This window comes from Macrobrachium nipponense, chromosome 2 (assembly GCF_015104395.2).
Source record: "Macrobrachium nipponense isolate FS-2020 chromosome 2, ASM1510439v2, whole genome shotgun sequence".
Classification (NCBI taxonomy): domain Eukaryota; kingdom Metazoa; phylum Arthropoda; class Malacostraca; order Decapoda; family Palaemonidae; genus Macrobrachium; species Macrobrachium nipponense.
In genome coordinates this window covers 51,065,136-51,083,277 of record NC_087201.1, presented here as the reverse complement: position 1 = coordinate 51,083,277, position 18,142 = coordinate 51,065,136, and the positions used below count along the sequence as shown (strand labels likewise).

Genomic DNA, 18,142 nt, shown 5'->3' with positions numbered 1-18,142 from the left:
TGATATATATATATATTTCTATATATATAATATATAGATATATATATATATATAAAAGAAAAGTTATTCCTTACCTCCGAAGGTTCGGAAAGGAAAAGTCCGCGACGATTAAAGTTCAAAGACCTTTTCGAATTTCTAAAGACGTCAAGCCTAAACTTAAATTTCTTGCTTTTTTTTTTTAATAGAAATATCAGGTTCGGCCGAGGTAATTATCAAAGTTGAAGTGAAATATCACGAGACAGATCAGCCAGGAAGAATCTTTATCTTATGCATCACCTTCCTCCAGCAGACCGTTATTACAAGCTTTTTTTATTTCTTTTTACTTTAAAGTCTCTATTTACTTTAAGGACTGGGCTACCTCATATAGATCACTCTTTGTTCCTAGATTCTATGTGTCGTTTATCATTTTGATAATAAATGTCATGCTTATATTGGTATGGTGGACAGTATGTTCACAGCACCTATGAATAAGTTTTGGAGTTGATAGCAATGCTTCCGTTGTAGATACATCTACCATATTTCTAACAGCTACATATACCCTTTTCTAAAATGAATTACCTAATCATACATCCATTATATTTAAAATTCCTAACCATTTGTTCCTTGGGATATATGCCCACTTCAGTTTCCGTTTCTCCAAATCCCATTTTTCAAACGTTCCGTTCCTTCTAAAACTGATACCATTTTATATATATATATATATATAATATATATATATATATATATATACTATATATATATATATGATATATATATCTAATATCTATAGTAATATCTCTATAGTATATATATATATATATCTAATATGTATATATAATGAACTGAAATTAACGAGAATTGGAACAAGATGAAAATAAAAATAAAGACAAATTCCAGGAAGGAAAATGAAACAATAAAGTAACCGCTGCGAAGCCTTTCGACTTCTCGTCCATTACCAAGCAGTCCTAGCAAAGGACGAGTAGTCGAAAGGCCTCGCAGCATAACACGAATGTTCCATTCCCTTCGGATTTTTGTTTATATTTTATATACATATACATATATATAATTATATACATACATTACATACATACATACATACATATTTATATGTCACTTCAAAATCGCACTAATAGACATAGTATACAGAAAAAACATCCTGCGGTCTCAAATTACAAGAGGGAACAGTTGGGACGAGTTTCTTTACCTCACTAAGATGGATCGTCTAACTTTCCACTTTTCCCCTTTTCTCTCCAAGTGGCAATTTCAGAGGTAGGAATTTCAGAGAAAGTGAAACCGGGCTGAACTAACGCATCCATGTGCAACGAAAAACAAGACTAAATTGCCGTTGGATTTCCGATAGAGCAGACTGGGACGGTTAAATCCCGTATCTATTTCGGAGACTAACAATTATGCAAAAATATAAAACTTGAGAGAGAGAGAGAGAGAGAGAGAGAGAGAGAGAGGAGAGAGAGAGAGAGTTACTGTTGATGTTAATAAGTTTGTATAATAAACAACAAAATCAAGTCTGGGATTATATCCTAAGAGAAAAACAAAGTGTATATCGAAGGTAGTGATCGATCCTCTGCAACAAATGACCAAGGAAACAAGATATGCAGTGAACACCTGAATGTTAAACTACAATGAAGAATCTTGACGATAATTCGCTTGTTTTTACGTATGTCAAACTGGTTTCCCAAAGTTCACTACTCACAAGTTATTGCATGCCAGTACACAGAACATGTGTTTATAAGTTATAAAAAAAAATCACCAACCTTAATTATAAACAATAAAACGTAATGATTGACCATACCCATATTAATAAGCCAAAAAATGCAAAAGGCCATCTCTCTCTGGATAGCTGAACTAGCAGTACATATTCTACTTCCAAACAAAAGATATCAAAACGGAGAATCGAAAAAGAAAAGAAAAAGAAATTAAAATTTAGTGTTTGGTATGACCATTTCCGAATAACAGAGCAATCCTTCCTTATTGACGAGGGAACGGAGAAACGAGATTTCCACGAAAAATGGACTATGGCAAGAATACATTTGTAGGCACAATGTCAAGCTCACAACACATGAATAGTCTCGAACTATTGGCGAATGTTCAAACATGTTACATTATTAGCTCACTGTTGTGATGGTAAACCAGATTTTCGTACAAATGATCTTGGAGTTATATTTAACTTTAGTTAAAACTGACATCTTTTTCATTTTCTCCGGTATCCTGAAAGCGACTCTTCATGTGATGATCATGATTATAGCCAAAGACCTTGAGGCAGTAGGACCGCCGAAAGCCCGAGCTCAATTGTAGAGCTCAAGAAAAAACAAACAACTTTCCAAGGGTAAGTACTTGTGCGGGGGAAAGTCAACACTCTTGAATGTTTGTTTTCCTTCCTCTTGGGATCTACTTCCCGCATACCTGTTCAGGACCTTCGCTTTTTTTTCTCGCTCATTTTATTCTTCATTCGAATTCCAAAGCATGCATGATATACGTATCTTTGTAAAGCTCAGAAGAAGACGAAGACACTGCAGGAGACGCACTTCAATGTTCTCCCGAAAGAACACAATAGGCAAAGTGGGGTTCAGCTGAACGCTTCGTCCTGGCACATGTTTTTACTTCGAAATGGTTACGGGGTCAAATCAATGTTCGACGGTTGCGATTAAAGGGGCTCGTCTGTGGGTTTTGAAGGCGTATAATACTATGCATACCGTGCTCGCATATCCGTGTCACCCCGCTTCATCAAGAGCACAAGCTAAAAATGTGAGCGTGCAAGGAGATAGTAAAAGTCATGTCTCCTATGATACGCACACAAAAGAAGTAGAACTCAACGTTTTGTTATGCTTGGTAGGGCACAAATACGCAGGTGTCACCCATGCTGATCGAAATCAGCGAGAGAGAGAGAGAGAGAGAGAGAGAGAGAGAGAGAGAGAGAGAGAGAGAGAGAGAGAGAGAGAGAGAGAGTCGGTTTTATATTTTACGAATAATGATGATCTTCCTCCCATTTTGACGAAATACATATTAACGGCATAAGGAATAACCCCCCCCCCCACACTCGTCTCTCTCTCTCTCTCTCCTAACCAATATTAACACGAATGTTGGCTAAAAGACAGTAATTGCCCTTTTTAAGTTATCCATATAAAAGGCGAATAACTGCCATATTGACGTCGTAAATAAACAGATGGAAATTCCAGAAACCCAAGACACACGACTTCCAGGAAGTTCTGCCAAATCCTACTTCGCAAGGAAGTGAAAGGGTAAAGGTAGTTAGAAGGATAAAAGTATCATTTCAGTATAACCCAACGTGGCATAGCAACACCATCATAAGGCAATACATCTTCCAGTGTAAAGAAGAATGAAATACCACGGCTGACTGCAATATTGTACATTTATCAGAGTAGAAACTTAAAATCATTCTTACTGAATAAATGCTGCCAATGGCCTTGTTAAAAAGCAAATGACAAATCCAGATATATCGGTGATGGCAAAAATTAGCAAAGAAAGAAGCTGGAATGTGGATTCCAATCATGTTCATGAGACTAATCTTAGTCTATTGATGATTTCGGCGAATTACTCAGTCCAAAAGCTAACATAAGAATATGAATGAAATAAACCGAATATTATACAGGAAGAAATGTAGAAACCGACTACGTCTCGTCATATCCTTCGGAAATACCCTTGAGACCAGTGGCACGAGGCAACTACAACGAGGGGCGTTGCCGTGGACAAATGCCTTCCTCCCAACAACATAGAGGCAAATTGACTTTAGCTGACCCTAGCTCACCTGACCTCAACCTTTCCCAGCCTTGTGAGACCAACGCTGGCCTGGCTTGGACTATCACCTTTCTTCTGTGGCAGATTCCCACGAAGACCATCTCAGGCAAATACTTCAAACTATTCGCCTCCGCACAGCTACACACCTGTTCGTCGAGTGAAACTGACGCTTCGTCGACGAAGCACAAACGAACTGGAACGAAACTGAACGCGGCTGACGAGCGCATTCGATCAGAGTGTGTGGGAAAAACGGTAGGGATAACCTAATTGTTGTCTTTCTTTCCAGTTATGTAACACTTGCCAATCTTGCTGCAAACCTTTCATACAAAAGTTGAAAATATAAAATCTATTTTCAGACAACTCCTGCCTGTCATGTTTACCATTATTGTTTCTGTGCAAATTGCATAAGTGACATTACGGAAAGGGATGAAGGGGAAGGAGAATTCCTGGGTGTCGCCTAATTCTCTCCTCTGTTTATCGATGAATTGATAAACTGACGGATAGTTTGCCGATTCTATTTCCGGATGAGAAATTGTCATAGCCTGACGGTCAGCACGCACGCAATGGCACGTCAAAACCAATTTCATCATCAACATGAATGTTTTCCTGAATCATATCGAGACATAATGGAACTTATTTCTTCACGGTGGTAGGAAACAATAAATCTGAGTAATCCAGTGTAATTACGCCCCTTCCTCCATAAATATGACACATAATGACAGGTAATAAAGTTATCTCAAGAACGTCATTACCATTTGAAAGTAAGAATTTCTTGTTTAAGAAAAGCCCCATTTAAGCTAAATTAAGTCCAAATACATACATTGGGTTTAAATTATCATCTGGGTTATGTGTAATTTTAACTATTCTGATAGAATTTGCTGTTCACCCATCAGTATAATTCTTACAAAATGGGCGCAATTTATCCCATGAAACAGAATCACAATACCGGAAAAGCAGCATTTCTTCTCTCCGCATAATATTTTTTGTCTACCTAAAAGCTTCCGAGAGACAAGATATCAACAGCTTACCTTCGAAGTGCTTTGTCCAATAACCGTCTCTGCATATTCAACGCTACAATTTCTCGGAATCATTGAAAAATCTAGCAAATCTAGCTTTCGTCCAGGATATAAAAAGACCTTGTTTTAGGGAAACTCACTAACGTCAGAACAACAACATTACTGGCGATGTTGAAACGAAGTCTCGCTGTTGGGAATTTGCGGAAAAGAATGTGATTGGCAGACGATCCACAAGTAGCCGTCAGGACGATCTGGCGAGCCATTTCGCTTGTTTAGAATAACATCTCAGGCAAGAACGTTACTCAATGAAATAACGCCTGAACCACACAACTACCCTGGGGGCGAACTAAAAATCACCATCATCACGAGAAATGAACGCCATACACACACCAGTATTTTCCTTCGTACTGACAACACGAAAGGACAAACAAAGTCATACGATCTATTATTTCCCATCTCTTCCGGGTAAGGGCACAACAGTACAAAGCGGAGGAAACACAGGGGAACTGAGAAAACTTCTCCAAAACGACCACCCGTCTTCACCTCGCCTGTTTACTAGAATTCTACACCTCTTCCTCGGAAATAATAATAATACTAAAAAAAATCTCACCTTAACACGAAATTGCACTATCCAAATCGCCTAACAAACAATCGCTCCTCTGGAGTTCTCACACTTTATTGTTTCAGAACTGACGAATAACAATGATTTGTTTGTCGATTCCTTTCTACCATTCTTCTTTGTTACCCTCTTCTCTCAGTTCTTTCATTTTCACATACGGGCAATCTATACTGAAGAGGCTACCTTGGCTAGCTAACGACGCTGTAGGCATTTTCAACATGTATGTTCCTTCATTTATATAATGAATGATCTATAAAACCCCAACACAATGCTTTACTACGACTATATTAACATGATTACATTTTGCATCCTGTTATAACCGTTATAAAATAATTAGAGCAACAAGTATTTAACAACCAAGATATTCGCATTTATTCATTAGGAAATCATCCTCAATACAGTAGCATGATTCCACTGTGGTTTACTCGGGTACTTCCGAAAACCCAGAGAGAGAGAGAGAGAGAGAGAGAGAGAGAGAGAGAGAGAGAGCCAGGGCTAGGTAAGGCAAGTCAGTTCTGCAGGTAAGATATATCAACAGGGATATGGGGGAGGGGGGAAGGGGGGGGGGGGGGGGGGGGGGGGGGCAAAGGATGTCCATCTGGACTCATGCCAAGCAGGTGGTGTGCCTTGAGGTAGGGTGGGGGGGAGGAGAGGGAGATGAATCCATAGTACGTAACTTGTAAGGAGAGAAACGAGTCGATCTAAGATAAAAGGTAACTTGAGTTTTTTAGCATACGCCATTTCAAGAAATATCAGCGGTTACTACACTCGACAATTCAAAACGCAACTAACAGGTCCAAAACATCGGGTAGGGTTACACGAGCTCTCAAAGATTCTCGTCTCTCTTATAGCTTTTCTATTAGCATTGTAGACTCCCGAACGTCAAGGTCCTTTTCGGTTTTACGGACCCATCCCTTTCCCGTAAGACGTCCACAAATATGACAAGCAATCTCTCTCTCTCTCTCTCTCTTGTTTTTCGTCTCATCCATCAAGTAGAGTGCAAGTGCAAATCCACCAATGCCTGGCTCTCTCCCAGGGCAGCCGCGCGCGCTTCCTTGTTGTTGTTGGTGCAGGTGTAGCCAGTTGCTACATCGTTTGACGAGACACATCCTGGGAACACGAATGACGCAACGAGTGGCAACCATGGCTGTTATCATATTATGGTCAATTGGTCCCTGCCTTCGATATATCAAAACCTGTCATTTAATTTTGGGGGAGGGCACTCTCCAGCCTTTTCATTCCCTGCCTCTAAACCCGTGACCTTGTCCTTTACCGATACAAGTACCACCTGATTCGTTTAAAAAAAAAACATTAAAACACACACAAAAGTTGGTGTTTTAAAGCACCTATTAATTATTTTTAAATGCTGAATTAATAATGCACTGCCGATATTCGTTGGAATTGAGATTCTAAATATTATAGACTATAATAATCGCACAACATAGAGTGACGATTCACTTTAAAAATCACAATTCAATCATAAATAAAGAAAAAAATGCCGAGCTTTTATTACCTAACAAAATCTAATTAGCGGCTATTGATCAGCTTTTTTTCAGCTGAGACTTAGCAGCGATGTATATATATATACTGTTTCATACACTTTCAGAGGATTTTGGTGGTAATTAAAAAATAAGAAAAAAAAAATACATAAACTGTGTTGTATGACAGCAATTTACACTGGTAGAACTGGGAAGCAAACCTAGCCAGAAGTACCTTGTTACAACTGTACTGGAACTCTCTCCAGAGGCCCGGAGCCAGACCTAGACCACGACCTAAGACCTGGGGTAAAAATTATAGGCCGTTCGAAGCCGTTGGTAGGAAGAGCAAGGGCCTTCAGGGCACTCCTGTAAAACCCAACAAAAGCTACAAGTCCCATTTACGAGACAAGACCTGAGGGGCCTTGTCAAAGGAGAGCGGTTACGAGTTAAAAAGGAGAGGAGGCAGAACAGCAGTGGTTAAGAGTAAAAAGGTGGGGGGGAGGGGGTAAAAAACAGAAAGAAAAAGAACGGGGAGGGCTCAGATAGGACGAAAGAGTAGGGTGGGAGACACAATCCATGGGAAAAAAGGGCATACTCTAAAATGAACACCGGCACTACGGGAACCACTCATACAATAAATCTCGTAATTGTGCATATTGTTCAAAACAAACGCCGGTGCCCTATACAAGTGCACAATACAACCACATAGCGAAACAAAGCTCTGTAACCGTTATGCCATTTTTGTTTGTATTCGATCCGATCTTAATCTACAAAGGGACGTTATTCATAGGACAGAGACGAACGTTCCAGTGTTAAGCGGCGTGGTTCTACTGACAGAAAGAGAACCAACGGATCTGTTATGGGTGATGATGGCAGGCCTTTGAGAGGAGAACAACATGAACATCACTGGGAACATTCCAACGACGCTGTGAACTACGCGGGAATTTCAGTGCACAGAACCCTGTGAATGTTCAGAAAACGCTATGAGAATCACAACTGGGAACACTGGATACCTCTGGGAACGCTAGGAAAGATTGCTGGAGCTGAGATCAGATGAATGGTGAAAACACGAGTCTCTGGTTCCGCGTCAACAGACACAAGAAACACGACGAGATTCGGTGGCGTGAGCTTTTGCAAGCTGTCGATGACATCCAACAGACTGGGATGAGTGTTCGTTTTCAAGTGATCCAGTTTGGTTGATAACAAATTGTCAGAAAATATTCGTTGTTCTTGCGATGCTATTTCACAGAGATACAAGGAAAATAATAAATGGAAAATATATAAAAGACCACAGCTGACAAAGAAGAAAACTTGTCAATCAGTTCAGAGGTGCGTAAATGTATGACCTACTTTAATCAAGAGATCAACGTGAACTTACGAGAACCTAACTAACTAATGTGGAGAAATCAGGATACGGATCACAACACTATTTTAAGCAAGCACTTCTTAAATACCAACGCTTCATTGGCCACTAGTTAATGGGAAAAACTACCACACTGAGAGAGAGAGAGAGAGAGAGAGAGAGAGAGAGAGAGAGAGAGAGAGAGAGAGAGTTACTGTTATTGATCAAAGTTTAGAAACAAGGTGGTGAGCAATGAACCAAACTTCATTTATGCTTGTGATGTCGGTTTACGCATATTTATTACTTTGCTTGGGAAGAAAGATCGATTCAGGCGAGAAAATAAGAATAACCCGGAAGGGGAAGGGGATCTTAGAATCTCTCTCTCTCTCTCTCTCTCTCTCTCTCTCTCTCTCTCGAAGAAGAAGAAGAAGAAGAAGAAGAAGAAGAAGAAGAAGAAAAGCACAAGCATTGCTGGTAATCTGTTTACTCAGGCGACAGACAGTTCATCACGACGTCACGCACGTGGGTCGTGCCTGATGGCCTGACAGCAGAAGAGACGCGTGTGCTGGACATGCCGGATGCAGGGCAGGTGTGCTCGGATTATACTTGTTATTCCAATACCTTTGCTTTGGTTGGACAAAGCTGAGACACCAAAACATACTACAAATTAGCTGATGAAATGTTTATAATGTTGACGCCCAAAACATCATTCCCCCTGAAATGTCAGATGATGACAAACATGAGCTTTCGGTGATCAGGCGAACTAGTGACGAAGGAAATGTCATGACTGAGAGAATTCAACCTTGACATAACTGGAATGCACTCAAGTTAAAACTTATCAGCGACATATCCCGTAATCATTAGGTACACGTCGAGGGCGTTGCAGTTTAACAAATCAAATCTACGTGAAAATCTAGGTAAAGATAACGGATAAATATGTTAAACATTACAATCAAATCCAACAACCTAAGATAGATGCTCGCTTGACATGAGCAAAAGAGAAACAATAGTTGAGGTAGGAAAGAACTTGACTTAGTGACTCATCAAAAACATTACCACAATAATTCTGTACAAACAATGCAAATGCTTTCCTTTGGTTAAAGGTGACATTTAATTTATCAGAATGGTTCTTCGTAATAAAAGTAAGATGCCGTAATAACCTCAGAAAAGGGAAACCGAAAACAGAGGCCTAAAGATTTAAACAAAACTAACTTAGTTTGACAAGGTTTCAGAATAAGACACCACAAATTTATGTTAACAGAGTGCAATTACAGGTTTAATTAATAAAGAAAGGCTTACAGGAAATGATAAGATTACTAAATAATTTGATACGGCCAACGCTATATTAAATTATGAAGCGATGAAAAGAATACTTATTATTAAGTGAGGGTCATATACAAAAACACGAAACGCAAAACAGTGGAAAGGTTCAAAGTGTAGGATTCAACCAAAGCTCTGTTGAGAAAGAAAATGGGAGAGAGGCTCATCTTAAACAAGAGAATAATCTTCACACTCACTCAATACGAACATCTCACCTAACACCCGGAACTCAGTCATAATCAAGAATAGGACCAGTAAAAATTTCATCAATAAACAACACCAACAAATGTCAATAACCAGACATAAAAATATTGAAGAAAAAGTATCTACTCACAAATTCTTTATATATTCAGGTTAAAACAGAACATCACAGAATACCTTACCCAATGAATACAAATATATAAAAGACCAAACTAAACAAACACACACACACACACACATATATATATATGTACCTTGAATTACTATAGGAAATGAACAGTTTCTCGTGCAACAACAGCACATACGAAATGAGACGAAAAGGAAAACGTAACAGAGTTCAAGCCAAGGCAATCGACAGAGTGCCACCAAATGTCCTTCAAATGTTGTGCCCAACAGAGGCTAACAAGCATTAACGACTGAAGCCAGGGAGCGTCCCCTGATTGAGACTGACGCGCGAACAATGTGGGCCTTTGGGCAGACACAAGACCGCAGCGATTTTAGTTTCCATCTCATGCCCATCTTTCAATCCACCATGGGCACTGCATGACCATGATTCCCTCAACTTTGGACTTTACCGATCCGGGCACATGATAACAGTTCATCTTCCTCTTATTCGTCTGTTATTGGGCGACAATTAAACATGGGAATATTGGCAATTGCTGTGGTAGGACACATGAATTAAATTCTGTTAATGAACACTTCCAAACTTGTGAATGTATAATTCACAACGGGCAGTAAACATATATATATATATATATATATATATATATATATATATATATATATATATATATATATATAGTATATAATATAGTCCAATACCGATAATGAGACACACACAATCACAACATAAACGTTTCCCCTGCCGACAACCGAGTCTCCGTTTGCTAACGATAATTAATGAAGCCATTTAGAGCAGACTTCTTGAAAAATAAATTCACTAGTTATCAAGATTTATGATTAAAGAAAAAGGTTCCAGTGTTAGAACGAAAAATCATAAATGTTAAAGAGTCAAGAAAACAGTTCTTGAAAAATGGAAAAAAATTGTTTCTCTTCATACCTCCATTTGCACCGAACAATTTGCTAACAATAAGTAATGGAAATCAGAAAGGATTAACTCCCTTGAAAATAAAACCGTATCATGACTATAACCACATATAAAAAAGATCGACATTCTTTTAAAAACATCACTAACTACAAAATGACAACATTTTCTGTAGCTACCTCGCTGACTAGTCAGCTGAAACGAACGATGGTGCTCGGTGTGAGTCCCTTATTTCAGGTAGCTCACATTCCAATCCTACTCACTACTTTTCCTCAAGGCTGCTTTGCTTTTAACTTTCCCGCATCAGATCAACGAGTCAATTAATTAAGGAATCCGCCAATTATCTTACAAACAGCGGTGATCTGCAAATCAACGCATCCAGAATCATTGATCGAATTGTTACGGAGAACAGAGCCATCAAAACTTCACTCGATCAATTCATAGAATCCAATAATTTATTCCATCTTAATGCTTTCTTTAATTCACACAGCATTCCTTATGAAGCGAGTCTACCTCTTCCTCTGAGACAGGCCGCTCTCCCTCTCTTGTCCTCGCTTGTTCTCTTCTCAGACCTGGGTTAGGTACAGGCTCTGGGTGGTCCATCTCGTCTGCCATTCCCAAATGTAAGGTTTGACCGGTAACTCCAAAAACACATTCGCTGTTTAAAAACACAAATCTATTTCTGGTCCTCTTGGGGGAACATTTATCAGAAGTTCTGATGTTCTCTGCATTTTATCATTGGAGGACCTTGTAACTTGTTAATAAGCGGAGTTAATGACGGAACTCATCAGCACCACCTCAAGGGGCTTCCTTCAACGACAGGGTTTCCTTCAGTTTACTATCCCGGCTCTCCTTCGCCAGATCCTGCATGACTAATGGGTACCATGGCAGGCAGTTTTTATGAACCAACGTTCGCCCTTTACATCTTTTCCTTGAACTTGGTTTACATAATTACAGCAGCAAATCTTTGTCAGATCTACAAAGACATTATTGTAAGTGACAGTTCTAAAGGTTCGTTGTTCTAAGGAGGAAGAAAAAGATGATGCGCAATAAGTACAATGCAAAGATTATGAGAATTTGCTCTGAATGGTAGAGATAACGGACACAAAAATGAACAAGAACGTTTAAGCAAAAGCGTTCATATTCATTACTCTGGGTTGAAATAATTTTCAGCATAAATTACCGAGAGTTCAATATTTTGAAAGCAGTGGCAAATGGAACGATTCTACTGCACAAAGAGAGAGAGACGTGTAGAATGGTTTAATCCTGGCTGGCTTGATGAGAGAAGAAGGAAGAGAGAGAGAGAGAGAGAGAGAGAGAGAGAGAGAGAGAGAGAGAGAGAGAGATGCAGCTTCTACCGCAGTGATCGTTAATGGACCCACCTCCCATAAAATTCAAGGGTCTTGACGGGTGCTTGTCATTGCCGTAATTGTGAACCATCCTCTCACAACACAAATTTATGAAATAATTACCTATATACAAGAAACTCTTTTTTTTTTTTTCTATATATTTTGGTAAAACCGCAAATGCATTCAACATATCCTAATTCTCCTCCACATTTCTCACGCTCTCTCCAGAGTTTCAAGGGATTCTTGCTTACTTAATGGCAATCTTTTTTTTTTTTTTTTTTTTTTTTTTTTTTTTTTTTTTACTGTATGTCAACAAAACTAAAGAAAACAGTGAGAGAGAGAGAGAGAGAGAGAGAGAGAGAGAGAGAGAGAGAGAGAGAGAGAGAGCATTACTTATCCTCAACAGTAATGATTCACGATTAAATAACTTCGAAGAAATGAAGAATAACGAAGTACCTGACATCAATACACAAATGATTTTTCAAAATGAACGCACACTGAATTATAAGATCGAACACTTCCCTCTGTCCAGGTCATTCCCAATATATCTTGTGACACTCTTCAAGAGTGTCAATGATCTACTATACTTCCCCTCTTATATTAGCAAGACACTGCGATCAAAATGAAATATATTACACTGCTCAGCACTTACAATTCAACGTGAAACATTTAAATCATACAGATAGAAAGTTAATGGAAAATTCGCAGTGCTACATATAATTCCATCAAATTCTCTCCCTCCCTCACTTTTAAAAGACTGCGGACTTCGCCCACAACCGAGGACCGACCAATATCACGACTCGTGTATAATAGAACAGGGCGATTTTTGCTTGCGGCGGCACTGTGCCAATGGGTCAACTTTGTGGTGCCTCTAGAAGGCTCCATATCCCCGGGCAGGATAAGTTGGATTTGCAGTCCTACGTGGTCACGTACAGGACATGAATCTAATTCAAGTTAGTTCGATGTTGTCTTAATAATGAGGGGGTAAAAGTTTTGTAAATATCCATGATTAGGACCTGGTTCATTAAATCATTCATTCTGCGTTGTAAATTCGATTTCAACGCCTGTTACGTAACACAAATTAATTTAACTTCAACTGTCGTAATGCTGTGGTTCAAGGGCATTTTCGTAGCATGGTCACTAAAACCTCACACAACTACGTCTTTGCAGCCTTCTTCTGCACATCAAATGTAGTTCACGATGAAATTTACCAGTAGGCTAAAGTGCCTCGTCAATGGTGGACACTCACTCACAAGAAACCAAATACACGGGACCGTTTAATGCATATTTCAAGAGTAAAAGGCACACTTCATCCCATACAGCAGACTACCGAAACGAATGGAAACGTCACAGGGCTTCCACAGAGCAGGGCCGCGTCTTTCAGCAGCGCCGTGTATCGAGCAACTGGCCACTGACGGGAGACATCGAGAGACCATGGAGTGACTGAGACGGTGGGGCTGGGCTCCCGCCCATGAGCGCCCCGAGAGGGGAGCCGCGGTAGAGGGGGTCGAGGGGATACGAGTGGGGGAGGAAAGGTGCCAGCTGGGTCCCACAGAGGAGTGAAAGATAAAACGGCCATACACGAGAGCGAAGGATGTAAAAGCACAACGCCGTTCTTTTTCTGTCCTAAATGAGGAGAGTAGGCTATAGAAATGATAACATTAAACCTAATAAGAAATTAAAGAAAGAAAAAAAATTCTGCTTAGACTGCTTCTGACACACTTCATTCAACTTTGCAAATCCCCTCCTCTACCGTGCTCAGAATTCTACAAATACCCCAACTGTAAGAAGCGAGTATCATTTCTTCTATGATTAGAATACCGTCTCTTTCCATCCATATTTTTCCCCTTTATTTCCACCTATATAATGCAGGAATTGGATAACATTAATCGTGGTGTGTTCGCATAAAGTATGCCGGCACACACCGCTAATAACACAGCAGACCACTTTCCAATATCGGAAATCATGACGCACATCGAAGGCAAACATTCACTCTGCTCACTACATAACTACATTTTTTAAGTTAACACAAATGGAAGCAAAACAAAAGAAAGCTATATCAACCGCAAAGAGACAGCCAGCCATTTAAAATGAATGGGAAAGTCATGTAATTATAGTGAATCAACTGATATTCTCTCCGAAAAAAGGAAAATGTATGCAAGGAAATTTATCTTTAATCGAAAAGGTACATGCATGCAATAACTATGTCTCTCTAAACCTCAGGACACAACACGATATTCAACTATGCTACCATAAACTACACACACACACACACACACACACACACACACACACACACATATATATAATATATATATATATATATATATATATATATAATATAGTATATATATATATATATATATATATATATAAAATATAGAGTGCATGCGCGCGCATAAAACTAATATAAAAATTACCTTCACTCTGTGGAAAATAACTTCCAGTAATATTCATTCACTACATACATACATACATACATACATACATACATACATACATACATAGAAGCAAACAACTGCGCGAGTCAACCTGTAAACAGGAAAAATGATGCTTTAAGACTTAGCACCATCAGTTTAAAGCTGTTCTCACTTTCTCATGACAAGAAACCTGACTCAGTCATGAGAGACGGCACTTTCACTTTCACCGGTCATCTTCATTCAATGGAATCATCTCATCACTTCAGATTTCGTTCTTATGCTTGTCGTAGTCGGCGTAACTGACCCAACCCTTTCTCAACTTTCTATGCCAATACGGAATGCACTATACAACTCGCACGCATCAAGACAGCAGCACTGGGGTTTATCAACACTGGGGTTTATCCTTTGAGTAGATGAAACAAAAGTATTACAGTACACAGTAACAGTGCCATCCTTTGAGTAGATGAAACAAAAGTACTACAGTACTTTGTACTGCAGTACTTTTGTACTACAGTAGTACTGAAAAATCTAGTCAAAACATCTTTATCAAGTACAAGGAAATAATAACTTCATCATCATCACCGGAGTTTCTGTTGCAACTTTCAAAGCAAGGAATATCCTTGCACGGCCTGTTTCGAAGATCACGGATATTCATATGCACGTAAAATGGAACGCTGGGTAACAGTAGGGGAATAACAAAAGTTTTTTCAGTTAGTGTTCTTAACCAATAACGACTCAAGAGAATATATGCTACTGAATTTGTATTTTGTATTACAACTCAGTGTCCCCGTTAAGAAAATTGATTCTAAATTCGCCAAGTTATATCTGAAGAACTCCATCGAAACTGGGATATTCAAGGTGATGACCGCAATCTGATTTGGTTAGTATAACTGAAGGGGCATGGTATTCCAATCTCATCATAAAGGTATTCTACAACGATCTAAACTACCTTAAGCCTAATATGACTCATACATCAAACTAATATATGGCAAAGTGATGCCTGGCACCACGATTGGCTTGAATTACCATATGAAACTATTTTCATTCTAATACTGTCTCACTGAAAAATTTTGAGTTATGGCAGTTGGGTTCCATCATACTCTCCTTTGATATGCTATGCAAACGTGGCTAAATAGAACAATTTGTGAAACAAGAAGGGCATACTTGTGTTCTCTCGTAAGCCACTCCCACTCAGGGGAAAATACCTGATGCTTAATTATATATAATTATATATATAATATATTAGATATATATATATATATATATATATATATATTATATATATATATATATTTTTTATACACAGACACACACACATATATATGTATATATATAAAATTATATACATGACTGTGTGGAATATTACATACATGCATAATGGGAGCCATTTTAATGACTTCAGTTTATCATCAATGATTCAGTCATCCGTCATGAATATGAGGCAAGGAATAAAAATAGCAACAGCTAAGCCGCAAAATGCTGGTGATCACACGAACGTGGCTGATTAACTGATATAGGCTGCGCTCTATTTAGGCCATAAAAGTCTCTCTCTCTCTCTCTCTCTCTCTCTCTCTCTCTCTCTCTCTCTCTCAAAATCTCTCTACAAAATCAAGAAAACAAAACAATTAATATGTACACTGAATGTATATAGTACTACACCACAAGTGTTCATGAACAACCAAATTAATAACATCACATATAAAACGGCGACTGAATCGATGCATCCATAAGATTAAACCGGAGGTCAGAAATGAAAAGAAATCCAGCAGGTCTCTCAGAGAGACGAACCTCCTCCACGATAGGCGGCACCTGACCAGAATCTCCACGACGAGACTTCCCAGTATCCCACCGCTCTCGAGCACACAAATGAAGCTTCGTAGTGCATACCGAAGACAGTTACGAAATCCCCCGTGGAGCCTCAGTCCTACGGCAGGCCTGCTGACAGAAAGTAAAATAACCAGGGCCGACGGTGGGGCTTCAATAACTCTCCTGAATTATCGGACACCAATGATGGCTGTTAACACTGTCACCGAGAGTGGTCTGAAATAGGTCCTCTCTGCCAGATCGGCAGAATATTATTAATGGGTTACTCTCAAACACACACATAAAATATATATATATATATATATATTATATATAATTATCCATATATAAATTATATATATATGTGTGTGTGTGTGTGTGTGTATATATATATATATATATATATATATATATATAATATATATATATATATATGAATACGAATAGTTAGGAACGTGATAAATCTATAATAAAGATATATGCCACGAAGGAAAAATAAACGAATGAGTAACTGCGAGACCTTTCGACGTTTCCACGTCCTTTACTGAGCAGGACGTGGAAACGTCGAAAGGTCTCGCAGTTACTCATTCGTTTATTTTTCCTTCGTGGCATATAATATATATATATATATATATATATATATATATATATATATATATATATATATATATCTGTCTGTTCAAATCCCGTTTCCTGTCTAGTCTGCCATTACATTGTCTTGCGCATAGAAATTATGAAAGTATTCTCTACAATCAGTCTGTCCAAATCAGTTATTTTTCCCGTGTTGCCTACCATTTTCCACATTGTTTTGCAAATGTTTATCAAGGGATTCTCTAAACAATATATACATTATATATATATATATCATATATATCTATAATGATATATATATATATATCTGTCTGTTCCATCCGTTTCCTGTCATTCTGCCATTACATTGTCTGCGCATGATATCATTTATATATATATATATATATATATATATTATATATATATATATATATATATATATATATATATAAGTTAATCGTTACAAATATATTAAAGAATAACGTTCTTTTGCTCACTTCCAAACGGAATTCAAAACTCCTTCGAAGCAACAACATAACCATTAAAAATCACACTATACACGAACATAAAATTCACATGTTCACACATACAGCTTATTTACTGCAGTGCAAAGGTAAATCACATGTAGATCTGGTACACACCAATTTGACATGAACTGATAAGTCAGTATCTCAAATGATATCATCAGCGATTACTCGTTAAGACAAATGTGACAGGAGTCTAGAAATCTACAAATGATATTTTGTAAGTGGCTATTGTCCTACAAATCTACATTTGCCAAAAAAGACAACGTACAGGACATTGTTCAAATTGGAAATATTAATTGTTATTTACGAGGTGTTCCAACTCGGACAGCAAGTATCTTAAAATACAGATTACTTCAATCATCCTCAAAATAATGAAATGAAGCAAAAGAGAAAAACCAGGCTTTTCAAATCTCAACAAGATCACTCGTATATATTCCTTCTTGAAAATGACCACATTCATAGCACATCACTGCTCAACGATACGCTATTTGGTGAAGGTCAGATATTCAAATCCTCACGAAAAACCTATTTGAAATTATTTAATCAAACCTGTCTCATTCATACTACTTTGTTCTATGCATTTGATTTTTCGTTGCAAATTAAAACACCCATATATCCTAGGTAAGAGTCAAGACATAACAGTTCACATGTACATAGATAGGAAACACGAAGCATGATCCAACGAGAGTTTTTTTTTCT

General features: G+C 38.3%; 1 protein-coding gene across 8 annotated transcripts in view; it reads right to left on the bottom strand.

Moving 5' to 3' along the window:
• The window catches only part of LOC135220566 (cytohesin-1-like), a 522,334-nt gene that overhangs the window by 79,104 nt on the left and 425,088 nt on the right, over window positions 1-18,142 (bottom strand). The window contains exon 1 of one of the 8 annotated variants that reach the window (XM_064257800.1): window positions 13,444-13,578. The exons of 5 other annotated variants lie outside the window; for them this stretch is intronic. Coding sequence is in view for 1 of the 3 variants with exons in the window: in XM_064257808.1 (XP_064113878.1) it covers window positions 4,782-4,844 (63 nt within the window). In the remaining 2 variants the exon portion in view is untranslated. Of the gene's footprint in view, window positions 1-4,781; window positions 4,936-13,443; window positions 13,579-18,142 lie in introns of those variants that run through there. 2 more of the 8 variants (XM_064257801.1, XM_064257808.1) reach the window with 2 other exon arrangements.